Below are 26,513 nucleotides of genomic sequence, written 5' to 3'. Positions count from 1 at the left end.
TTTGTCCTGCCTTTTAGTTATCAGTGGCAATTTTTAAACTGTAAAATTTCAAGTTTCGGTATATATAAAAAGAAATCATGTGATTTGAAATTATAATGGGGAGTATTTGATGTATCTGGTTATAGAATAATGCATGAAAATAATTAATAGATAGTTAATTGGGTAACATCAGAATAGTTTACCTGATATATTGGGACTGCATGCTTCAGTTGATACTTAGTGTGCTTTTGGGATTTCTGGTTGCACCTCACCTCTGATTCTGATAGTATATTGCATTATGAAGAATATTAATAATGCTGCAGAACAATTACTTGTTCATTTGCTAACTGATTAAAATTCATGCATAATTTATTGGAACTGGGAGAGACTTTATAAATAAGTCTCCTTGTCCTCAAGAGCTTAAAAACAAAATGCATATGCTAATATAGGAATACTCTTTACCTCTTAACATAAAAATTTAATATGCAATGGTATATTGGTTTCATTATTGTGAGGTTTTATTTGTGATAATCGTGCTCTTAATGGAAGTGTATAGTTCTAAACATAGCCTTATGTTTTAGAGGATTATAACTTGAACTTGGTAGTGTATCACGCTCATCAACATTTATGTTTTCTGCCGTTATACACACTGACCTTAGAATTCATTAGTTTGACATTTAATGTTTTAGATCCACAGCAAATAAACTGCCCTCATTAAGCGTGTCTGTGTTTCTGAGCTTCGATGCAGGTAGGGATCTAAGTTAGTTCATATGCACATTTCTTGCCAAAACAGAGTAAAATGTGTTAATAATTAATTAAGATACTTACTTTCTAGAGTTTTCTGTATCCTGAAGCAGAAATGAGAACACTTTGGAGCATTCACCTTTTCACTCTGGGAGGAGAACATGAGTTCTCCTCACCGCTGCTATGGCATGTTCACCAATTCCATAGTCTCTAAACTGAGCATCTCAAGATACAGCTAATTCAGAAAAAGTCTGCGAGAAATCTTTTTGTACCAAACTCTGGGAAACTTGGTTGCTTGCACAACTGGTAAATACACTGGTGGGAGCCAGCTCTGGTATCTGGAGGAAAACTCTGGTGCTGGACATAGAGAACCAGGGAGTCATTACCCCAGCTTCGCTGTGTAGGGAGTGTGGGATGTCAAAGACGGTCTCAGAGGCCCTCTGCAAGCTCCTCCAACCACCACTCCCCACAGGCTCTGTCAGTGACACTGGTGGGATTGTTCCAGGGGGGCAGAATATGTGCAATGCTTCTGTGCCTTAGCCTGTCTTGTGCAGAGCCACGAGGGGAACAGTAATGAGAGGGGTCCCTCTCCTCAGGAAATCTTATGGTCCGAGGTTAAATGTTAATTCTAACGTACGGTCGTCCATGAGATATTTCTACCTGCTCAGATTTGCTGTGCTGTTGGTTCTGCATCACTGCTGTGTGAAACCCCTGTGTGCATTGAATTTAGCATTGTTGCTTAATTAACTGAAACAAATTAGTTGAAATATGAGCCATCTGGAATGAAAACTAACCTTCGGTGTTTATCAGTGGATTCATTTTATTAGAAAAGTATATGTTGCTTGCAATTTTGTTTCTTAAAATAGATCATGCCAGGGCAATTTGCTGCTTCTCTAGGTAAACTTTTCTCAGGGTAAAGGGAACCTCACCTCCTTGTTTGGTCTGTTGCTACCTTTCCACTTTGCAGCTGTGTTGAAATATTTAGGCAGGAAGAAACTGATGACAACAAAGACATAAGGCAGCATACATCCTATTGTTTGAGTTTCTAAATCAGTAGTAAGTTGCTGAAGAATAAAATATTATATGTTGTAGCTATACATCTTTATTTTGTCACTCTTCTGGCAGTTTTGCCCAGTGCTGAATACTCTGAATGCCTGTAATGGGCTTCTCTATCTTTTACCCTAATTGGATCTGGTTGATTTCAAATGAACTGCAGTGATACCCATTTTTAAGACTATTCTGTGCAGGGCTAGTGTATCAACTAGTGCAATGGTTTCCGTAAGGAATATGTGTGGCCTCTGTCAGGAAAAGAAAATCAAAAATGTTTCTGAAAATCTCAAGTTATTGCCATAGTAAATTATATAAACGAGCATGAACCCCGATTTTTTTCAGAAAAAATTGTTAAGAAGTGGCAATTTATAAATCAAGTAAGGTTTTACCTGAAATTTTGAAATGGAGAATAGCATTGGGAAGATGCCAGTGGTGCACCACTTGCTTCTGTCAGCTGAAATTGTCCTCAGTTCTTCTTCTTTGATGTCAATCTGATTTTGCATTTGAGTTTTGAAAACATTGCTGGCCAAACCTGACAACTTTCTCTAGAAAGAGCCTTCTTCTTGATCTGTTTTACAGCTTTTGTTTTATCCCTGACGCTTTTTGTTTTTTGTCTTACCTACAGAGCCGCCTCGGCCAATTGCACCCCCACAGCTGCTGGGTGTTGGACCCACATACTTGCTCATTCAGCTGAATGCAAACTCAATCATTGGGGACGGACCCATTATCCTGAAGGAAGTGGAGTACCGGATGACATCTGGAACCTGGACTGAAACCCATGCTGTCAATGCACCAACTTACAAGCTCTGGCACTTGGACCCAGACACTGAATATGAGATTCGGGTCCTGCTCACCAGACCGGGCGAAGGTGGGACTGGACAGCCAGGGCCACCGCTTATCACCAGGACCAAATGTGCTGGTGAGTACTGCTTTGGAAAAATGAACAAAGAAGAAAAAAAAAAATCACTTAATGATTTACTTGGTTGGGGGGCTCATTGTCTCTAATTAACTTATAGCAGAATTTAAAGGATTCTTTAGGCACCCACAGTGTCCTCAAGTCTTTTGGCCAATATGGATTTGCTATTCCCTTGCTTTGCCTGTTCATTGTCTAGGTTGCTGTTTGCCGGTCCTGGAAGGTGGGTTAGGAGGGCAGGATGTTAGAAAGCTAAGAAAACAAGCAAGGAAGAAGACCTGCTTTCTAGGAAGGACAAAACACGTGTTTTTTTAAAATTCATATTTTCATTTGCACTTCAAGTAAACTTGCACATAAAGGTTCTTGCATGAAAGAAGAATCTGTTTAAGAAATTGAATTTTACAAAAAATGTAGTGTATCTTGGGGTAATTTTCTCTTTCAAGCAGATTGGTAGGGCCTGCCAGAATCTCTGAGAACTTTTGAAAAACCATTGTAAGTATTAAGAGTGTTTTCTTTTCTCCATTTTTGACCTACCACCATCAAAATCATGTGCTGCTGGATTTTGCAGTCTGCTTCTGTTTTTTTAGAGACCACCAGCGTGGTCAGCACCAAGATTAACCACTGCCAACTTGTGTTGTATGCTGTTCCTTCTAAAGCTACTTCAAGTTATTTTAATCTCAGCTTTTGTAAAAAGAAAGATAATGCCTATTTCTCGTAGTGACAGAGGAGAAAAACTACAGATTTGAACATCAAACTAGAAGGCAATAAGTGTATTGAAATTATGGGGTTTTTTCCTTATTCTCAGGATTTTTAGGGCCTCACAAAGTATTTTAAAGTTTAGACTATATTAGATTTAGCAGAGTGCTGCTAGCCATCTATGCAAAGTGGCACTAAAATAGTAAGAGAGAAGGGCTTCAGCTGCAGATTTCCATATGTCGTGTGTATGTATGCATATATAAAATGGAAATATAAATGAAATATTTTTTCACAAGTTCATGACAGGCTTCAGTGGGACAGCTATTCGAATTCTCATCTAAGCATGGATGACCACTCATTTCATTTACTGAAGGAATAGGATCGGTGTCTGGATCACAAGCCATAACTTTGAACAGAGTAGGTCAAGAGTTATGAATCCCAGAAAATCAGACAATCTTTTCTGAAATTGGGCATAATACTGTTTGAAGCTGAGGCACACAGCTGGAGGAAGACTTAACTGAAGGCATTTTTTTGAATTTGTGGTCTTTATTTATTATTTTGTCTGTCTTTCCTGTGAAGTAAAAATATATGTGTCCATCTCAGGTAGAATGACAGTCACTGAGATCTAAGTAAGGTTAAAGCATTGATTTATTGTGCTGAATTGGTTTTAGGCATTGTTCTGCAAAAGTAGGAATTAGAAAACAGCTTCTGTTTTAAAGAGACTGAGACTGAGCCAGACTCAAACCCAATTTCAGGTTCTTTTTCCCAGTGCTAGGAAAAAAATAATTTCATTTATACAGTGTGTGACAGACTAAAGCTTTTCAATAGGAAAGGAAAACAAAGGAAGTCATGATTTATGTGACATGTTTTTAGAAGCCAGTTAGGGGAAACAATGTTCTTATGAGTGTGATTTTATTTTTACTTCGGTTTTGACTTAATACTTGCATTCAGGCACCAAAACCTAGTGTGGCCTGAGACAAATTTTCAGCTGAATTTAATGCACTATGAAAAAATAGAGGGGATAAATAATATACTTAAGGAAAAAAAAACCTGAACTTCTTTGACAATATTATTTTAATAATGGACTCAGTGATCCAAGAGGTCTTTTCCAACCTGGTGATTCTGTGATTTTATGCTTCTATGATAAATATTTGTTTACATTGCAGTAAGACTTATTCCATGAAGGCAAATGTGAATAAATGTTACTATTAACATGTTTCAATTAGAAAAAGGTGAGTCATCAAGTGTTTATTGAGACCGAAGGATTCTGCCCAGCATCTGGGATGAGTCAGGGATGGTATCAAGATGATTGGCAGGGTGCCTTGCTACCTCCTCACCTCTCTGGAAAATTAAGACAGAGCTTACTTTTCCACAGTGTTCTCCCAACGCTTCTGTGAGATAACTGCAAGCCCAAGTCAATATGAATATATATTTTTAATATTTTGCTTACAAAAGGTAAACCAGAAACTTAAAAATTAATGTCTTCCAAAGAGAAGATTTATAAGTAAAGGCAGAGTTAATAATGGAATAGCTCACCTCGCAGTCTTTGCTGCTGCTGGTAATGCGCGAGTGACTGGCAGGTGATTTACTGTGCTGTATTAGATGACATCTCTGCAGCAATATCTTCGTTCTGGAGATTCTTCAATTATTCCTAATTCTTGTTTCTGACAAGGTCACTCTAGTTTTCAGACAGATACTCTCTTTTCTGTGCATGTTCTTTGTCACTTTTGTCTTTCCATAAGTTTTAAATGTATTAGTTCAAATTTTGAACCAAGTTATAAATTATCTGCTCAGCATCCAGCACAGTGGTGGGAAATAAATGAATTTTCAGCATGAAGTTTGCTCTCTATACTGATTAAAAAGCACATATTAGTGAATGTTGATCTGATGAGTTTTTAATGTTTACATTAAACATTTTTAATGTTCCAAGTAGCAGCAATAGCGAACTCAATGACACATCAATAAGAATAGGTCAGTGTTCTGCTTTCTATTTATTTACTGTCTAGGCAAATATTACCGTGGTTTTCAAATGGAATAAAAAAATATTTTTTCCATAAGTCATTTAGTATTTATAATTTCATGATGTTTCTTAATAACATACTATCAATCAGTTGGCCTGTGCTTTGCTGGAGATGTATCCTACTTCTGAATTATTTGAGCAATGGATTTACTGATCTTGATATCAGACATCCACTTTTATTACTAGATATTTAGATCATTTTCCATCTTCCTTATAGCAAAACCAGTGTCTGGTAACTCATTTAGTAAATGTTTCGAGTGATGATAAACTAAATTGTTTTCTAATTAAGAGAGAATTCTTCTGCTAGTTAAGTAGTCCAACAGCCAGTTTGGCTACCTAGCATTTTACAGGTAATCTGTCCTGCACTGAATCCCAGTGACGGATTTTGCTTGAAAATGTGCAAGTTGTTTTATCAGTCTGCAATTAAAGACAGTGCTAAGCTGTCAAATATATGAAACCACAGACTGTTTTTAAATGACTGAAGTAAGACAAAAACATGTGAAGCAAAACATTAATTTCTGACCCCATCCTTCTTAATAGCCAGGTGTGTGGGTTTTATTTCCATTTCTAAGCACAGCTGAAGTTGGTGCTGAGCGTGGCATTGTGTTCTCGGCTGTGTGTGGTTAGACACAAATCATTTCAAGCTGCTGATTCTGACGGCTCCTTCTTCCCCATCGATCCATGTGGAGCACCTGGGCTTTATTTCAGGATGACTATTCTTCTTGCTCAGTGTCATTGCTAAAATTATTCACTTCTCAAGCATTTTTAAACCAGAACCAAGGATAGAGGGTAGCACTTTAATCAGAAATAATCCTTAAAGCTGTTTTCTGTGTCTTTGGGGTATGTTGTCCTTTTGAGTGTATCCTCTGAGTTGTGATTGCCTTTCCTTTGGATGGGTGTAGAAAATATGTGGTAATCTAAAATTGTCCACTTAGCCTGCTTTATCAACTAGAAGTTTGAAGTTATTCTCTTAACAGCAGCTGCTGCTTCTGAGTAACACAGCTCAGTTTTATGATTAACTGATATTTTAGTGGCAATGGAGGTCAATAGTTCAGCCTGTCCAGAGCTTAATGTATGTACACAGTGGAATTGCTCGCTCCTGCTTTACTGAAGTTCATTGCAAGGGTGTGATTTTCAGTAAAATGTGAAGAATCGTGGAGCAACTGGAGAAAAAAAATTCTTGCATCTTTTTCTTTTTTTTTTTTCCCCAAATGACTTCATATTAGAGAATTGTTGCCTGTATTATTTGGGTTTGATAATAAAATGAATAATGGGGAAGGGATGCTTTACAGCTTTATTAGAGCTGAGAATGCACCAGTATGTATTGATGATGATGAGGATGATTGTTATTCTGTTCAAAATCATTACCTTTCACAGAGACCTAGCTATTGGTAACAATCAGCCTCAAGGCACAGTACTGGAGATGCTGGTTCAGCAAAGTAGTGCTGGCACGATTGCCTGCAGTTGAAGGCTTGGGAGCTGGGCTGCTTTCTGCTTGCCTTTAAAGTGCAGAATGTTTGTTTGCAGTTTGCACACTTATTAACTTTGAAAACAAGATACACAGGATGCAGGATACTGCTGAATTCACCTCTAGCAAACCCAAAAAGTGAAACATGAAGAAATGCTGAAAAACAAAAGCAAACTTTCTTTTTTGTGTGTGTGTGTTTTGTTTTCTTGGGATTTTTAAACAGAGGGATGCCGGTGGTGGTGTTACTGAGGAAGTGACCTTGCCTGGCAATCTACAGAGCCAAAATATTGTTCTGGTTACATGAGAATTGTATTTCGTTTTTAAAATGAGTACAGAGAAAGAGGTGGTGCAGTATAGAATCTGCTTGTGCTGATGTGGTATGTGTGCAATATTTCAGCCATTTACACTTGCAGAGTGGAGGTGGGGGTTCAAGGTAGTGAGCTGGATTTATAGGCTTTGCCGTGTGCTGTACATGAGAATTTAGGATGCTGGTATGTGACACAGTGGGCTTGTAAAATTGGGTAGAGTGAATATCACAGGAAAGCTCTGGCAAATACTGAATGGATAAGCTGTTTATCTTTATTTGGGTCTCTTGCAAGAGAGTAAGTGTATCTTAAATTATTATTTAGATCTTTGAAAGCTAATAGAAGTACAGTTAAATGTGTAGTTTTCAATTATTTATTTTTTTAAAAAGTGGACAGAGAGAAAATATTTACATTTACAACAACAAATATTTTAATGTTTCAGAGTCTTTATCTTTGTTTTCCCTCACAGTAGATATCATTATAGACTTATAATATATCTTACAACGAAGCTCAAATACATCTTGAGTGCTTATATTACATGTTTTTCTTACTTATGTTTTTGTTGTCTACATGAACAACTTGAAACTAAATGAATGTAATAACTTCAAAAACTTATTTTACATTTATCATTGCAGAAGAGCCTATATTACACCAGTATTTATAAGTTGCTATTGGTTTTACAAATGTGTTTGGCACTCATGACTGTTCCTGGTATTTTGGCCAGGTCGCGATTGGAAATATCTAAGATCTCTCTAGCAGATAGCAAATGCGCCCGCCTCCTATTCCTTATAGATTTATCAGTTTGCTTTGATATGGGGGAAAAACCAAAGTATTTGAACAATGGAGAAAGTCTGGACTAAGGATTTTAATCATATTCCCTTTAGGATTGAATACCAGAATTGTTATTGTGAGAGCATCTTGTAGAAGAGCTGTCTGATTTGGACCATTGGCTGGCACATGGAACTGTGCTCTGCTTATTGTGCTGCTTGCTGCTGTTCAGATACCATATATAGATTCCTAATGATGCTTATATCCATAAAAAAAGACCATAGCACAGCTGAGTTACCTAGCGGGAGACCAGGCAGACTGCCTAGCCAAGTTCTTGTCAGATTGTGTAAATTAAGTATGGTATCCAGTTTTTCAGAGGAGCGCAATGCTGATGACTCAGTTGAATTGGCAGTAAACTGCAAGTTCAGACACTGACCTCCCCTAAATTAGTTTTCAACTTTTTTTTTTGTTTGCTGTGTTCAGCCTTGCCTAGTACCATTTTTTTGGTATTTGCAGCTGTGAGCTTCCTCTGCACTAATTGGAAACTTTTTTCCTGCAGTATTGTGAGAGCCATGTTATACAATGAGACATAGGTTTCCTAAATTCTCCCATACTTTGGTTTTGGAATAAGCTTGGTTCATGTCTAATTCTTTGTGTAGAGCGTCATATTCAGCAGTAAATCACACTGATGCTCTTCACTTAGGGTTATGGTAGCAGACCTAAGTAGGTGGTTACCTCTAGCATGGCCACCAGCTCTTCAAAGACTCTGTTGTATGCAGTGACCTCTTCCTCTTCCTCATCCTTTGTGTTCTTTGTGAAGTCTCTTACCAGTGGGCAGGACTGGACAAGTTACCTACAGCAAGATGTGGTAATGGCCATTGGGACCTCATGTGCTGGCCAGTCAGGGCTTCGGTCCAAAGTCCACTGAGTTGAGGAAAGTCCTTCAGTTGAAGTTAGTGGCTGTCTTTCTGGCAAAGGAAATAAGGTCAGGATATCACTTCAGATGTGTGACGAAGGCTGGAGGAGGAAAAGGAACAGCTGCCAACCCCACCTGGAGCTTTCCTGCCTTGCGAGTTGATTCTCCCATCTCCTGTCTTGCCTTGGCTTATTCAGCAGCTTTTCCCAAAGCAGAGTGTGCCGCAGCACTGAGACTGTCATGATTTATCCAAACTGCATGTAACTAGTCAATAGATCACTCCTCCAAGAGGAGCACTGTCTGTGGCAAGAAAATGTATTGCAGTGCATTAATCCACGGTGCCCATTCCAGCTGTAAAAGAATGGACGTGGGCAGTAATTCATATTGTAGCACTCGAAAATGCTATGGGTGCACCTGGGCCAGATATCTCAGAGCCTGATTATAGATTCTTCAGGGTTTGGGGACTGATATTCACAGATTTGTGGTCTGTGTTTGCTTCCGAAGAAGATGACTGCTGGTTGAGATAAACTTACAGAAGACTGGAGTTTTTTTTGAATTGCGATTTCTATTTTTAATTTCAGTCATTTTTAGGATGATTCATTAGAGTGTTTAATGCTTTAATTTATTTTGCTTTCATAATTAAGGTGTCTCAGCTGATTAGGAGTGCAATATTACTTTCATAATGTTTGCGACTTAGTAAGTAGCTAAATAAAACAAACCTTCATAGGACTGCTTTTATTCTACCTTCATTTATCACTCTCTTAAAAATTAAGCAGGAAATATTTTAATGAGGTTTTGGAAGTTGCTGTGGTCATTGCAACACTTAAATGCACAGTTTTGGAAGCACACTAGTTTTTCATTGTTATTTTGGTTCTGTTGGTAGAGTAGCATGGAGAATGTAGGAAGGGCTGAGAGTAGCAGGAGTGGTGATATGGCAGGGTGGAAGAGGAAAGCCATATCAGCAGTGTGTGCTCTAGGCAGAGGGATGTTGATAAGATTTCCAGGATGCATGCATTCATTATTCTTTCTCTGTCCCCCATATGTATTTCTCTTCAGAAGACATTACAGCAAAATATCATGTCATTCACGCTACTGTGAGATCTGGATGAAGTTCACGTTAACATCACATCCCAAAGTTAGGACAGGCTTCCCAAAAGCCCCTGTTCTTATCAACATTGATTCTTTAGGCTTTATTCTATTAGGTGAATCTCTATTTTTCATTTAATTCTTGTCTGATTTCTTTTTTCAACTTTGTTTCTTTTTAAAAGTGGGCAGCATAATTCTTTACTCCTGATTTAAATGTAGACTGTGTGAGGCAGAACTGAATGAATTTCACTTTCTTTGTTTTGCTTCTCGTTAAATCCTCCTGTTGGCGCTGAGCGGCATGGATGGACCAGGTGATGCTTTTGTATGGTATGGTAAAGAAATAACAAAAACATACCTTCCATTATAGCAATAAGTTGAGGACCATATTAAGCAGCAGCTGATGCCACGTTACGCCTCAAGTGATCAGTAGGTCCAAAATCCTAGAATGACTTGTGAGGACTTGTAATGTTACCTAGTTTTGTTTACTGTTTTAAAAAAATAAAAAACTGGAGCAGGTCTGGAAAGTTCCAGATGACCTGAAAACAAACATTAAAAATCCTGACATGAAGGATCAGGCTCACCCAATTAATTAAAAGCTTGTCATCTTAACTTTAATTCTAAACAGACTAATGGAACTGCCAATGTGAGGGTTGATTAATGAAGAATTAAGAAAGTAATATAATTAGAGACAGTCAACAGGTTTATGGGATACTCATCTTGTCAGAATAACTTGATTTTTTAAAATTAGATTACAGATTTGGTTAATAAAGGCAATATTGTTCTTCTCTAATGCATTTAATTTGATATAAAACATTTTGATTAAGAAACCAGAATAAAATCAACTCAAATTTTGAAGAACTGGCTGATATATTTAAAGCTGTTTTTATGGATTTATTGAATAAACATTTCTATTTGGGTCCCATCAGGAACAGTTCCATGTAATTTATAAAGAAAATGTAACTATGATAAATCTGGCAAATTGCAGAAAATTATGAAAGTGGTAGGAAGAAAAACGCTCCAAAAAAGAACTGGCTTAGTAATTTACAGTGGTTTGAGTTGAATGCTGCTAATCTATGTTTCAGGTAGGCCAGCTGCAGTATAAAAAAAATACCCTGTAATACAGTCCATATGTACTGTGTGGGAAAAGGAGAGGCTCAGGCACTAGGCATGGGCACTTGGGCGCTGTAACTAAAAGAGCTCCTATAGTCCATGGCTGTATAAATACAGCAAATTTTCTTGTGCTTTCCTTAGCATTGAATGTTTTAAAGTTTTTGAAGGTGCGTGTTTGAAATCACTTGTCGAATTACTTTCCCTCTGTTCCAACCTCTCCATTCCCATATCTCCAACCTCCCCCAGACTCATGTAGCATCCTGGTCTATGGAAGTAAAGATAGGATGTTGTACAAGAGGTTACTGCCAGGAGGACTAGGAGACCGAAATGAAAGAATTCTGACAGAAACTTAAAATCTGTTGTTAAGGAGGTGTGATGTGACCAGATTTCATACTGGTTTTAGAGATGCAGATGTGATTTTAGGCACTGGTTTCTCATGTCATTGAAATTTATTTTCCTTGTTTCACATCTCTAACCCTACAGCATAGTTAGCATACCTTTTCACTTGTATATTAGTATTTTTATTTCATATTACCTTTTAAAATGCTTTCATTTTATACATTTTGTTTTTCAGATCATTATTAATTGCGGAAAGCTGTTTCATTACTGTTGGAAATGGCAACATACTTAACTATCAGTCAGATAATTAAACATTTCATATACTAACAGTACTATAATCTCACATTTTGCAGTTTATTACCTTTATTTTGTAGAATTTTACTCAGTATGAGGGACTGGTGAAAGTGTATTCAACAATTTACCTTCTTTGCTCTGCAAAATGAACTCTACTAGGCTGAAATGTCAGAGCACGGGCACCCACTGGGAATACGATGTGCTGCATTTATGGTTTACAACATACAGCAGCTTAGATGATTACAAATAAGTAAACTATTTCAATTGCTCTGTGTTTCTTTAAAGTAATGACCTTCAAAGATAGCACTGAACTGCAATTCAACAAACTTGCTTACTGTTTGTGGCTGGTTTGCCACCTTTGACAAATCAGCTCACTTTGTGTCTCACTGTCATTTGGAAAGCAAGTTTAATATGCATGTTTTCCCAGCAATTTCTCTCATTTTCATTTACCTCATGCATTTTATTCAGTGCAAACACTACTCTTAATTCTGTTGTGCTGGTTACAATGAAATCTTGGTTTTATCTGTCTGAATGCTTTCCACAGATAAATAGTTTATAATTACAATTTAGTACAATGAAGATCATAGAATAAATTTCTTTAGAGAATAAATTTTTTATTCATTCAGTGACAAATTTTGTTACTGATGTAAATTTTGTGATGATGTGGAGGCACCTCCCTTGAAAATAAACGACTGCTCTGCATTCAGCTGTTACCATGACCAACCATTCTTTGTGTCTGTCCGTGCAGAGTCTGCTCTTGGTTTTCACTTGATGCCGTAAGGGATGGAGGGAAGAGGGTGGGAAGAATGCAGCAATCATACTGTATAGAAATCAGTGGAGGTCAGTTTATTCCTGAACTTAATTTTTTTTTTCTTTTTGCTGCCTTAACACTTGTCTCTTTTTCTCTGAATGGCTGTAATTAAGGATCGTGCTAGATGGGCATGTTCCTTTTGTGTGCACGTGTGCCACTTCACCTCTAAGACTTCTTGGGTTACCACTTTCAAGTTTTCTTTTTCTGTCACTCAGCTTTTTGGGTTTTTTTGAATACAACCGTTCCTCCCCTCCAACCCCAGCTATTCCTTCCCTTCAGCCATGACACACAATTTAAAAATCTGAAACAAAAATATAGGTGCTTCTCTCTAAGCAGTGGATGAGGGAGGAAATAACGTGTCGTAGAAATACGTTTGGTATTGAATACATTTGGTAATGTGCTTGTAGAAGGTGCATAGATCTTGTGGTGATGCATGTAGTATAAGAACCTATGCAAAACGTAAAGAAGTAAAAAGTTTAGTCGATATGACTTATGTTGCCTAGCAGTAACTGGAAAAGGTGGTAAATGCATATTTGAAAGGCAGGTTAAGATAGTAGACATTTTTAATCATTGTTTTACTAATGGGCATATTCAGGGTGTATAGCCATGGTTTATACATTGAGGAAAAACATCTACAACACTAATAGTCCATTGAAATCCATAAGCATGTATAACCATCATCTTTATGTCTTACTGTAATTTACTTAATTAGTAAAATTAATTTACTAGTTGCTGTGTGCTTAAATAAAGTCAGTTCTTAGTTCTCAAAACTTAGGTTTTATTCCCTTTTGTTAGTTGGGTTTGATTCCCAGAGGGAACAAAAGTGCTGCCACTCTTCAATATTGCCTTCACAAATCAGCTTGCTGTCTCTGTGTTTAAGAAAGGTTTTGCAAGTCTAAGGTGTGAACTCTGAGTCTGTACAATGATTTCTGTTGTGACTCCAGGTAATTTAAATATCTCTTGGAAATTGGTATGCTGAGGATGCCAAGGAGCGGAGCATGGCTGCTGTGTCCCGTGGGGAGCAGGTTCTGTGGAAGCTGTGCTCTCCTTTCAGCACTCTCCGAAGTCTGCCTTGTGAACAGACTTAAATTAGAGAATATCAGATGCTTTTGTTATACACTTTGTTTTCTTAAAATTAATCTCTTAGAGGCTTTACATTTTCTGTCAGTGTGCCCATGTGTGCTTTCTCCAGCCTCTGAAGAACATCCATCCTGCACTAGTAGCTGTGTAAGGCTCTGGAGTGTGATGGGCATTCTTCCTTCTGCCTGCCTAGAGAGTTACTCATGATTGGGAACAAATATGTAACTATTGTAATAAAGAACAACAACTACAAAATCCCTGTATCCTTTACAACATGGTGTTTCCATCTTGGATGGAAAAATCTGTTACTCTCACTGTACTTCTTTGTCGTTCCAAGCCTTACTCCTGCTCGTGTGGGCTTGTAGAGAGCACTGAATATCTCCTAGCTCTGACAGCCCATGAAGAAATTCTTTTGTCTCTGGTGCTGAAGGTCTGTTTTTTGGAATGGGGGTTTGATGAGTTGTTTTCAGAACAGAATAATTGCTAGTGAGAGAAGAGTGGGTATTCAAATCAGTGCAACACCTGTAATAGAAGTTCCTCTGAGTGGATGTAATGGCATTTAACAGAACAAGGAAGTCATAGAATAAGGGAATATTTTTTTGTTAGAAACCTTACTAATTGAATCCTTGACTTTGAATTTGGCCATGTGAGGAGTACTCTCCTTTATGAGGAAGAAGACCATAATGGAGGATGCGATCCTGGGCTGCTGTAATTTAAGATCCCTTGGTGGTGGAGGGCTGAGCATCCTTGCAGACGGGCAGTGTTGGGAAGCAGAGCTCTAGCTTAGTGGCTAGCCTGTAATGTTTTAATTTCTGCAAGTAAAGTGTAACTTTTCATCCTTGGTAAAGTGAGTGTCTAGCTATTTAGCAAGGGACAAAGCATAATGTCATCATGTGAGAAATGTATTGTCAACTGGGACAGGTGATATTTAAGAGCCTGAAAAGAGAAATGACCTGGCAGTGTAACAAGACATATCACAAGTGACTGTCTCAGAAAGAATGAGAACAAGACAGACAATTTCCATTACTCTTCGGTGTTAAGGTGCTAGCATTATCCCCTAAACAACCACATGCTCCAAGCAATAATCATGCACTGTCGTCTTCTGTACTAATATGAAAGTGGAATTCAATCTCTTTGACACATATTGCTTCAGCTTCTGACTTGCCAAGTTGTTTCTCTGCTGGAGCTCAGCCTAATATATAGTGAATGGGCTTTGTATACTGACTGAAATGGGGAAATAGTCATCCAGTTTCCTTTGAAGCTGACCACAGAGATGCCTAGAAAATGCTAGAAGAGAGAGGCTTTGTTTTTTATTGCCTGTAAATTATTGTTGGTTAGGAAAACTGAAATCTCAAGCTCTTCTTCAAACTAGCTCCTCTTTTGGAGTCCATTCTCCAGTCTGAACTGAGTAGCTTCTTAGCTGTGTACTAATTCCCGTAGTAGCTTGGAGAGAAGCAACCATTCTTTTTCCACTGTCTTCCCAGTAATGTGTGTATGTGCTGGGGTTTATGACAGCAATTCATGCTTTTTTTTTTAACCTGTTTTTGCAATAGCTGATAGAGAGGCTCTTCATCTTTTGCATCAATGACAATACTCACTGTCATTATGATATTCTGCTCATTGATAAAATACATTTTATAGTAAAATTGCTTTAATTTTGAAGTAATAGATACTACTGTTGCAACTGTTAGATTTTTGTATATGCAAGGAGAAATTAAATTATCATCTATAAAAATGAGGAATTGCTCTTCTGTGTGCTATGAAAACTAAACCAAAAACCCCTTTAAGTAATATTCATTGTCATCCTGCAACTTGCTGCTTTTTCTTAACTTGTGATATAGTGGGACAAATTATTATTCCGATGTCTGAAAGACTTGAAAATTCAAAATAGTTAATCTGAATCAGATTTAAGAAAATTCAGAGAAAAAATATCATTATCCTGTGCATAACCAGAATCACTTTTCTAATAATCTATTTAGTATGCCTGTGTTTATGTTCTTTTCATTTTAAAGCAGTAGTGTAAGCTTTCCTTAGCTGCAATTAGAGATAAATTGTTAGACTTAGATCAATTTGTTAGAGTAGGAATAACTGGCTTTTTTTTACATTTATGGAGCAAGCTGAAGACCCTTTTCCTGTACTGTGACTGCATTAGTTCAGCAAACTAATAACCTACCCCAGGATGTGCTGAAGCAAATGGTAGGTTGTGAAGCTAATGTTAGGAGAAATATCAGTACTTACAGGCCAGGCAATCCTTTCAGGATATTCTCTGATGAATGCCTAGTGGGCTATGGACTATGTGCTTCTATGTATAAAATGTATGTAAATGCTGCTGTACTTACTTTTCCCTACAGCTGTCAGTACTGTCTGCTTTCTGATATCCCTTTTGCTATCTAGTTTGATTATTTAAAAACTCTATACAAGGAATACAGGAAAAATGCATACACAGTTGTATTTATTGCTTTATTTTCACCCTGTGCCATCTACATTAGTCGACATTACTTTTTTATGTATAGATTTTTCCATGTTGCCGTAAGGAAAATCATGTGTTTAAATATAATATCATGATGCATATGTATAACAAAATAAAATCAAACTTGTTCCTAATATATCAAAGCATTTCATAACTTTTGAATACTTAGGTTTGCTTTCTTACTGTAATATAGCTTTTGTGCATATAATTTGCTATGAACAGCAACAGAAAAGAAAATCCTTCAAATTATTTCACTTGGAAGTTTCTGCTGGCAGTTGGAGAAAAAGAAAATTAATAAAAAATGCCTTTTGACATTTAAAAGAGAATTATTTGCCTTAAAGTGCATAAAGCATGCAAAAACTTAAATTGCTTCAGTTTGCACATTTTGGAGCATTACTCCGTGAATGACATTTATTAGCGAAGTTAAAGTACGTGTAGCAGCTTTCAATGTAACAGGCTTCACCTTTATTTGTTTTGTAAGCTAAATTGCCTTAGAAGTAACCTTCCTACCCTGAGAAGGCTACAGATTTTTTTTGGTCATTGACACGTCTTTGCCCTTCCTTACATCCTTTATATCCAAGATCTTTAAATCTTGGATATAAAGCCAGACATTACTAAGTCTTCTTCCTGTGACTTTTTTTCTTTTGGACTTGCACAGTCAGTGTCCACCTCGTTGATCCCTGTATTTTTTGTTTCTGTTTTTGTGATGTTCTTGGAGCATCTTTAAATAAATTTCTTTATAGCAGTCAGTAACCTCTGGATTCGTATCAGTGGTACTGCTGTGTGTGTGCTAAGAGTTAACAGACTGCATCCTCTGTAGATGCTGGCCCTCAGGCCCTTTGCTTTGTCTGAAGGATCCTTCTGCTCCCTTGACAGTTACACACTGACAGACCAAATCTCAGAAGTGGTGAGGCCAGCATTTGCTTACCAAAACCCTTCCTGCCTGTCCTCTACAATGTCAGCATCAACTGAAGTCCTTATACAGAAGGACAGCATTTCCTATTTAAAAATAAAAGTGGAGGGGGAGGGAGGTTATGGTGAGCGAGAGAAATGAAATGCTCGCTCTTATCTTAGGAATGAATTAGTTGATAGACTGTACCATCATGTAGCTACTGAAGCACCCCTCTCCCAGCTGCTCCTAGGCCATGTAGTTCAGCTCATGTTGTTGACAAGGCGGTGGACTCTGTTTCTTCGTTCATGAGGCCACTAATGTGAAGAGGCAGTTCCTGGTTTCCCAGGTGCTTCAGGGGAAGATGCGGAAGGTAGAGACTAATGGGCTGAAGGGACCAGAGGAGATTAGGGTGGTGAGACCCAGACTGAGCTGTGTTCAAGGGCAGGAATGGATCTAGCTTTGTTTGGACTTCAGTATTGAACTGAAATCTTGCAGTCCTGATTGCTTCCAGCAATTGCTTGCGAATGTCCGTCACCAGTCACAGGTGTTTCTGGCAATGTTTTCTGCAGAAAAATATGAAAGAAACAGAGAAACCTTTATTTTGAGATTTAAAAATGTGTATATGCATACAGACACATAGATGTGTTGAAATACATCTCAATTTCAAGAAAAATATTCTGATAGCTTTGTAAAAAAAGAAATTGTTTTTAGCTTACTGAAACATTTTTCTATATGTTGTTGTAATATCTTTAATAACTAGTCAGACGATTGGAACTATTTTCTCTCCCCAGGGTATTACAGTAGATATGAAGGAAAAAAAAAAAAATCCATACTTGCAGTATTTTGTGAATTTGAAAAAAAGGAACAAAACTTTATGTTTCTGCCAGATATCGTTTGCAAAAAAGTGGCTGCTTAATTTCAGTGCATTTTTTCCATATTGTTGTCTCTGCATCGCAGTCATGTGTTGGTCTTTGTCAGTCATAGAAGCAAGGTACATAAATTACACCAGCTATCTGGCTGCCTGTAGCAATTCACTTTACAGTTTAGAAATCTCCTTGCAGGATGGGTTGAGGTGTTGGAGAATTACATTAGGAATAAAAATTAAACAAAAAAAAGTCATTCTGTAAGCATCTAGGAAGTAGAATTCAACATTTGTTTTTCTAATTAAAGATGAAAGGGAAGGAACCTACTATTTTTTTTTTTAAAGATCTTTTTAAAGTTTATGGAAAGGATTTTGGAGGAAAATGAAAATAATTGCTAGACATGGGAAATTAATCTTGTGGTGTGTTTGGGTATCCCAGCTGCTGATATTGAAGAGAACAGGTTTCCTTGCATTATGCACATGTGTCAAGGCTGCTGATCTCTGCTAGGGCCAGGACTGTCTGCACTTTCTCCTCCCATCAGCCCCCTTGATGCAAAATTTGTCTTTTAGGTATTCTGCTTTCAATCTTTGCTAGAAATATTGGCCATTGGTTTTGTGTTCCCATTTGGCATCATCGGGACTGAGCCAGTGTTTGGATCTGTGGTCAGAAGGTCAAACTTTTGTTAAGGGTAGACTCAAATATTCCATCGGTGGTATATCTGGTAGGTTGTGAATGCTTACACAAAGGCAACTCGTTATGTCCAGAGGGTAATTGAGTCGAGGCAGGCTAGCACAGTTTTTCAGCTGTTGCTGTTGCAAGTAGTTTCAGTTTTCTAAGTACTTGTTTAATGATGCTTCCCTTGCGAGCGATGTTTAGTGATCTCGAAACCAAGCTCCCACTGAGGCATGGCCAGTGAAACCTGACCTTGAAATGATAATGCAAGCTGTGCTGAAAATTAATTGCTAGTAGCGCTCTGTCTGCTGTTTGATTTTTAATGAATAAAGAGTTGCTGCAAGTTTTAAAGTTTTTATAGACAGGATGCAAATTTGCTCTTTTTAATTTTTTATTTCAAATTGGTAGCTCAGTTGCTTTTGGTGCAGATTATTGAATACATTTTAAGAACTATTTTGATTTTTAAAGTTTCGTTAGAAAATATAAAGGAATTACAATAGTTTAATGACATTTAGAAGCTTTCTTCATCAGTTTAGTATTACACTTGCAAAGCACATAAGTGCAGTACCATTTTTACATTACTTCAAATTTAATTTAACAGTGTTCTTAGACAAAATTGTGCAAGTCTAATTTATGTTGACAAAGGCAATACAAAAGTATTTTGTAATAAGTAGGGCACTAATACAGCACACAGGAAATCGATTTCATATTACATTTTTGTATAATTAAGTAAAGTGATAACTTCGAGCTATTTGTTATGACAGCCCATAACACTGTATTTTTTTGCACTCTTGCACTTAGTGGTTAAGTTGAAAAGCACATTTAATTTAAAAATGTTTGCTACCATGTATGCTAATATAATTGGCACTAAAGTAATTGAGCTTTATATATTTTATTATTAAATAAAGTAATTCTGTATAGATTTTGTTCCCTTGTTGCTATAATTTTAATTGCAGTATTGCGAATATTCCACATTTGAAACGTAATTCAACTTTACATGGTTCAAAGTGAAGGGTTGTGAGATAAAGCCATCTGTACTCTGTTTCATCCTGCATTCAACTCAAGCATTTATGTTACCACACAGCCTTTTCCTCTTATGCAACACCTTGCTTTCATATACTTTCCTTTTTCTTTTAAGAGTAGATTTATTCACTTAATAAATTTAGCTTCCAGTTTTAGAAATGAATTATGGAAATATGTCTTTGGGGAGGTCTTATTCCATACTCCCAGTCCCTTGTCCCACTTTTTTGGAAAACAAAAGTTAAGGTGTTTTGTGATGGGTTGGTGTTTTGGGGTTTGGTTTTTTTTTTTGCTGGATGCTGTGCTTTTGGTTTTCTTTTGAACATATAAAATATGACACAGGATGCCCTTAATTTTCTTCCTTCCAGCCATTTTTCCCTAGTGCTGATGGCAATGGATGTGCTTTACCGTTTCACATGTTTTTCTCATCAACTGTCCAACCCTCGGATATTCACTTTCCACCTTTCTGTTGTATCAGGATTTCAATTTCCAGTTAAGTATCTGATACAGAACCTGGGAATTGAAATACATCCGTGGATGTGGACTACAGTGAATCAAAGGAAGGCTGTAGTTCTGTCCTACCAGCATCAGCATCTGTTTTTATTCCTCTTGTATTCAGTCTTCTGTAACACATATCCCAAACTGCCTTAGTAATACATGTAATTTTACGGTTGTGGTTTTCTTGTTCTTATGGGTTTCATCCTCTGCTTACAAGGCAGAAGAAACAAATATTGGAAGAAGATGGAGGGCCAGCCTTTTCCTTTCTTGATAATAAAATCTTGATGCAAAAGAAACTAGGAAATGACCATGTTCAAAATAAAATAATGAATAGTGATTGTCTATTTCAGTTTATTATTCAAAGTATCTTAAGTTGTGGCTGATTTTTAAAGGATGTGTTCTGCACTTAAGAAGCTCCTTCTCTTTCTTTTCAACAAAGCACAACTTCCTGAGCTTTCAGTAACATGATTTTTATGATTTTTATGCTTTGCTTTAAGCATCAATGGAAGGAAACTGCATACTTGTCTTAAAATGTGACATAAACCTGCCAGACACTTTCTGCTCTGCAATGGCCACAGAAGTCTTGGTGTAACCAAAGGTCTTGTAGTTGAGATAACCTCAGGGCCTAACAATGCCATCAAGTATGACCTGTTTGTTTTGAAATTTTATTTGAAAATACCATCTCATTATATTTGAACTCACTAGAAGATGCAGTGTTTGGAGAATATTGCATTCCTTGGGTAGAATGTTCAAATGTATTGATATTAAAGAATATTTGGCAATTCAGCTTTCGGCATGCAAACCTTGGGTCAGGAAGTGCTCAGGAAATTGCATACCTTCTCAAAACAGACAGACCTTTTCATAAGATAGAGATTGCATGTCTGGGATTATTCTTAAAAAGTATTAACCTAAATTTCCTGTTAGGAACAAGATACTCTGGAATAGTATGAATTTCCCTTCATGTTGTTTCCATACAGTGAAGACCTTTGCTTCAGTATACATCTGAAAACCTATTGGCTGTGCTACTTATAATTGTAAAATCTTTTTGTCAAGTTAATAAGTTCCAAAAAAACATTTATTGTCTTTCTAAATAACTCAGTACAGGCAGTTGAATGGAAATCACAAAGGTAACTAGTTTGTTTTTCCTGAAATTCATATTGCTGCAATGCAATTTCCACAGAAAATAAGACCTGAAAGAAGGGTATAGAATAACATTAAAAGTCAGTTATCTTAATAAACTAGCAATTCAGATAGGATGAAAGAGAACAGATTGAATTGCTGTAAATGTGATACAGGTAATAAATGAGTGCAGTCATTTCCTGCATAAGAAGCCTACCTTTTGAAAGACAAAGTTTACTCACTTTACTTAAAAGTGAAAATAGCTAAAATTAAGTAACACCTTTGAGTCATATTCCCTTTTGTCAAAAATGAAAAAAAAAATGTTATCAAGTGTCATAAAAACAAATAAATTAATAAAAAATAGTCAGAATAATCAACTTCCAAGTTATTACCAGTGCCAAATAACAAGTAATAATATTTGATGCCTAGAGAGAGTAGAAAATCAGCAATAAAGTACTGTATGATATTATTGTACCAATGTAACTGATGTCTGAGAATTTAAATACTCTAATATTTTAAGTTTTTTAATAAAAAAAATTTGTTTTCATTTTCTCAATTCCAAAGAGCTAGAGTGCTTGCAAAGCTTTATGATGGCAATGTGATCTATGCTGCATAAAATGTTCGCTGAGTTCTGTAATGCAAGAATTAGTGTGGGATTTACCATGTGAGCACTTGAGACAGCCTAACTCAGAAGAGCAAGAAAATGAAACAAGTCCATGAGCCTCTGAAATGTGATTTTTCCAAAGCGTCGAGGTACATCAGTTGTATGGACATGACTAGAATTATAGGTCTTAAAACTTATGAAAATCCCATTGTGCTCCTGTATGCTTTTTTATCTCAGAATATTTTTCCAGATACTGGTGAGTTCTTTCCTTAAAACCAAACAAGATTTTACGTTGTTTAACTTGCTTTTAAAAAGTTTACGTTATTTTGTTGTCATATATTAACTGCAACTTTGCTTTACATATAGATGCCTTGAGGCATTATTGTTGTTCGTGTACTTACCATTGCATCTGTTTTGGATGGTACCCATGGCCTTCCTGAGCGTTCCCTTCAGCGAGTAGAAAAGACCACACAAGGCCTCTTTGCTACTGACATGCAAAGCCAGACATGCACATTAGCTGGAAGCCCCCTTGTTGGTAATTTAATCAGAGCTGCTTGACTTTTTCACTGAAGAAAATGAGATCTGCTAGTTGTATGGGCAGAGATTTTTTGAAGGAGAGAATTGCTGGCTGACAGGCATTAATTAGCTGACTGCTGGAGTGCTAATACTTTTGGGGCAGTACCTAGGTTTTGATTATCTGTTTCTTCTTCCTTGGACATATCTGCAAAAATATATTCTGCTTAGATCATGAAATGTGAATATTTTAAAATAACCTGTGTTGAAAGCGCCTAGAGAGAGTGGTATAGACCAACTTATACAAATACTAACAGTGAAATTATAAGTCAGATTTCTAGTTCCCAGCTTCATGCTGAATCCACCAGTAAAATTAGTGCTATTAATATTAATATAAGGTAGTAGGTCAAATTCTTTCATAACTATTAACTACTGTGTTGGGTTTTTGATGTGTTACGGTGATGCCAAGCCTCCTGACTTAAAGTAATAGTGGAGTCTTCCCAAGGGAGCTGTCGTCTTGTTATATGCTATAAAAAAACCCCAGAAAATTATTTGGCTGGGTAAAGAAATGTCATGTTTGTGTAACAGGATCTGATACCTAAGCTGTAGACATCAGACTCGTAGCAACCCATCTGATTTAGCCTGTAAACCAACTGTTGCACACCAAACTGTTCGAAGTTAATTATTGTCTGTAATTTTTTTACTGCTAATTTAAAAATAATGAATGTGCAGTACTTAGAAACAATTAACTGTGTAATACCAATCTTTACTAATTTCATTTCTGTGGCATGTAGAAGATGACTTGGCTTTTTCTTGTGCTGAATTATGCTGTGCCATAAAGGATTATAACAGTACTAATTTGCTTGAAATGTGGTTGAATTTATCATAGCCAGCACAGGCTACTTGTATGTATTTTCTTTCCTGACTGATTTCACAAATACAAAAATTACTTCCCATCCTGTTGTTCCTGCAGTTCAGCCCTTTGTAACCCATATGAAAAGTCATCTTTCGGAGATTGTTCTGAATTCACATTAGTAATACAGCTTACTGTGTATTCTTAAATACAACTATACTAAAAAGTGAGCCTGAGTTCGTGTTTTGTGGTTTTATTTTAATGTAGTTTAACTCTAAGAGAAACTATAAAAGCATTTTACTGGTTAGTATTGTATGAAGAACGAGTATTGATGAAAGCCAAGTTGGTCTCCTCGTCAGTGTCTATTTGAGCAGTCTGTGGCAGCTGCTGTTGTTTAACCATCTAACCTACTTCCCCTTCTTACTGTAGATATTAACCTTATAAGCCCAAAGTATTTAGAAGTTAATGGCCTGTTATACAGGTCTAAGTGTTCACGGTGATGGAATATTAAGTTATTAAATGTACTTTGCTGTGTAACTAAACCTCAAGTTGTGCTCATAAATAATTGCTTAATTTGTTATTTTAAATTGAGTGCGTGTATTTTTCTGCCCTCATAGTCTTTGTTGTGTTTGGAGTAGTATTAAAATGCAAGTCTGGTGAACATCACCATAAATCTCTTACTTTCCCTGAGATAGTGAAAGAAGTGCAGATCATCAGGGTTTTCCCCTTGCAAATAGAAATTTCAAAATTAACAGATTAAGAAAGATAAATTCAGTAGCAGTATGTTCTGTCAAAACCCTTACTTGTCCCTGTCAAGCCTCACTAAATTTCATTTTACATTTTGAAATTTTCGAACAGTTAAATTTGAATTGAGGCTAATGTTACTGACAAGAGGAAAATAGAAGCAATTGGTTTGCACTAAACAAGTTTGAATGGTTGTTAATGTGAATGACTTTCAGGCAGCGAATGTCAGAGAACAGTAGATTACTTTCTTTACCTCGGGCATTTTAAACCATCTCCTGTGGTAGGCCTGACATTACTTTTTTTTTTTCTCTTGAACACGGGAAGCAAAGTAATTGGAGTCTGGTAATTTCAGCCCATGGCTGATGAAGATAAATCATAACGAGCTACTGGAATGCACACTGACAATCCACATAGGGCTACTAGAACATGAACTCTCGCTAATGCATTATTCAAATTTTGTTTTCTTCTGATTCATATTCTGGAAAGCCTCTGAAACTGTTAATTATGATGCCAACCGCCATTTGTTATTCTGCAGAAATTTCACGCCAGAAACCAGTTGCTTCAAAACGCCTTTACTTTCTTTCCACGACTTGGGTGCCCAAGCGCCATGCTGCTTGCTTGACAGTGTGGGTGCACAGGTTCCGCTTATTCATCTGTGCAGAATGAGAGCTCATTTTATTGCTTCTGAACAAAGTTGCCCTTCATCTGAAACAGGCAACTACTCCTCCTGCCAGGTGGTCAAGTTGTTCGGTCCCGGTATTTGTTTCCATTAAGGTGTGACTGGCTGCCTGCAGAAGCTCATTGCAGTTGATCTAGCTGAACGCTGGCTGTACAGCCTTGCTTGTTTTCAGCTGGATCCACCTGGTCACTTGGGGTTAATGCTTGACCTGAGGGAAAGAATGCGAAACTGCCCACAGGGCAGGAATGTGGTGATGCGGATTTAGATTGGGTTATGATTCCAGGGATTTGCAACCTTTGTGATATTTTTCAACCTTTCCTTGCCTGCAATACTCTCTTAGCTTGGGTCCTCTCTTTACCCTTGCCTCATGACTGATCTGGGCAGTCTCCAGTAGCAGGACCTTCTAACCGTATGTGAGGGCTCTGGTTCTGTCCTTCTCTGAGAAGAAAAAGCAGATAATGTCCTGGATATTTTCTGTATAAAAACTCTTCCTCCTGTTGTTTCAACCAGTTAAAGCTGACACCGATGTCAGTGCTGCATCATCGGGTGGAGGGAAGACAGAGATGAACAGCGGGAATGTAATTTTCTCTTTGGCTGCTTGGTCTCGTGTCCTTGAATTTAAACAACGACGTAGTTTGCATCCCAGAGCAAATTACCCAGCAGACTTATTTCTGTGGTCTTGATTGCAGTCATAGTAATGCTTGATGAAATTGTTTATGCAAATAGTGTATTAACTGAAAGACACAGTGCTGTATTGATCAAAGCTATTTCCTTGTTTTGATGTAATTCATCGAGTAGTTTCAGCTGAAGAAAAATATTGGGAGCCTAAATATTTCATTTCAGTGGTTTCAAAATGAAATAGCTCCACTTCTTTGATTTTGAAACAATGTTTTGTTTGGAAATTGAGGTAAGATAAATTTTTTAAAGTATAAAAAACTGCCTGGCAACAATTATATTGTGAGACGTCCAGAGAAAAAGTTTTACTTTAGTCTTACTGAAAGTAGTTTTTCATTCTTTTGGGTTTTTTTCCCTCTCCTCTCTTCTTCTTTGGTTTTTTTTTTTGGTTTTTTTTTTTTTTGGCTTTTGAACAGAAAATACCTCGTAGCATTTTATGTGAGCATTCCTTGGGATCATACAGAGAATTGTTTCATTTTACATCTCAGTACCATATTTCCTTCCGTGTTTCACAGCCAGGGGACCAGAAAACAGAGAGAAGGAGAATAAGCACTTATGTCCAGGAGGAAAACTTATCCTCTGATTCAGGATGAATCCTCTCTGTGTTTCTGATTGAAGATTGCAGCTGCCACTTGCTATCAAAAGCCCTACATATATCCAAAGAGGATATTTTTGTCAAGCAATGCATTCTTTCTGAAAGGAGAGGAGGAAATCAACGACTGTGTTTTGCAAAAATACCAAAGAAATTATTCACAAGTTTGCTGGCTTCCCCTACCCCCCCAGATTCAGCATTTCCCTTCTGCCCGGGTAATTCTGCTGTGAGCAGGATGAGATTTATTCTCCCCAGGGAATCGTGCCAGTGCAGAACAGCTCTCCCAGTTACTCAGTCCCTCTCTAATATCTCTGTTTTGTGTCTGGGAAGTTGCAGTTTGGCGTTGAACTCCTGAGCAATCCTGCAGAATCTCCCTGTGTTTGCTTTGGACTTGGCCATGGGCTTCTTTTACCTACGTGAACCTGGATGGTCTTTGAGTCTTGTCATGGGAGAAAGAATACCCTGTGGCAGTAGGAGAGGGAATTTGAGTATTCTAAAGCTCAAGAGGTTTTTCAGAATCAGAGGTCTTGCACTCAGGGAAAAGGTGCATATGGACTGAAGCATTCAGGCTAGGCATTTAAAATGTTAGCCAACTAGCTCATTTTCCTCATAGTTCTATGTTTATGAACCTTATTGCAGCTGCAGAGATCATATGCAGGCTAACTCGGTGGAGATGCTCCATCAGTGGTTTCTGATCACCAAACCAGTGTTTAACTCATAGTATAAAGTCGGTGCTTGCA

At 37.3% G+C, this 26,513-nt stretch overlaps 1 protein-coding gene across 9 annotated transcripts in view; it reads left to right on the top strand.

The window, feature by feature from the left end:
• Positions 1-26,513, top strand: part of PTPRK (protein tyrosine phosphatase receptor type K) — a 402,963-nt gene that overhangs the window by 225,872 nt on the left and 150,578 nt on the right. For all 9 annotated transcript variants that reach the window (XM_054061582.1, XM_054061574.1, XM_054061580.1 and 6 more), the window contains exon 7: positions 2,399-2,692. In XM_054061582.1, coding sequence (XP_053917557.1) covers positions 2,399-2,692 — 294 coding nt within the window. The remainder of the gene's footprint in view (positions 1-2,398; positions 2,693-26,513) is intronic.

This window comes from Cuculus canorus, chromosome 3, assembly GCF_017976375.1.
Source record: "Cuculus canorus isolate bCucCan1 chromosome 3, bCucCan1.pri, whole genome shotgun sequence".
Taxonomy (NCBI): Eukaryota; Metazoa; Chordata; class Aves; order Cuculiformes; family Cuculidae; genus Cuculus; species Cuculus canorus.
This window is presented reverse-complemented; position numbering and strand designations above follow the sequence as displayed.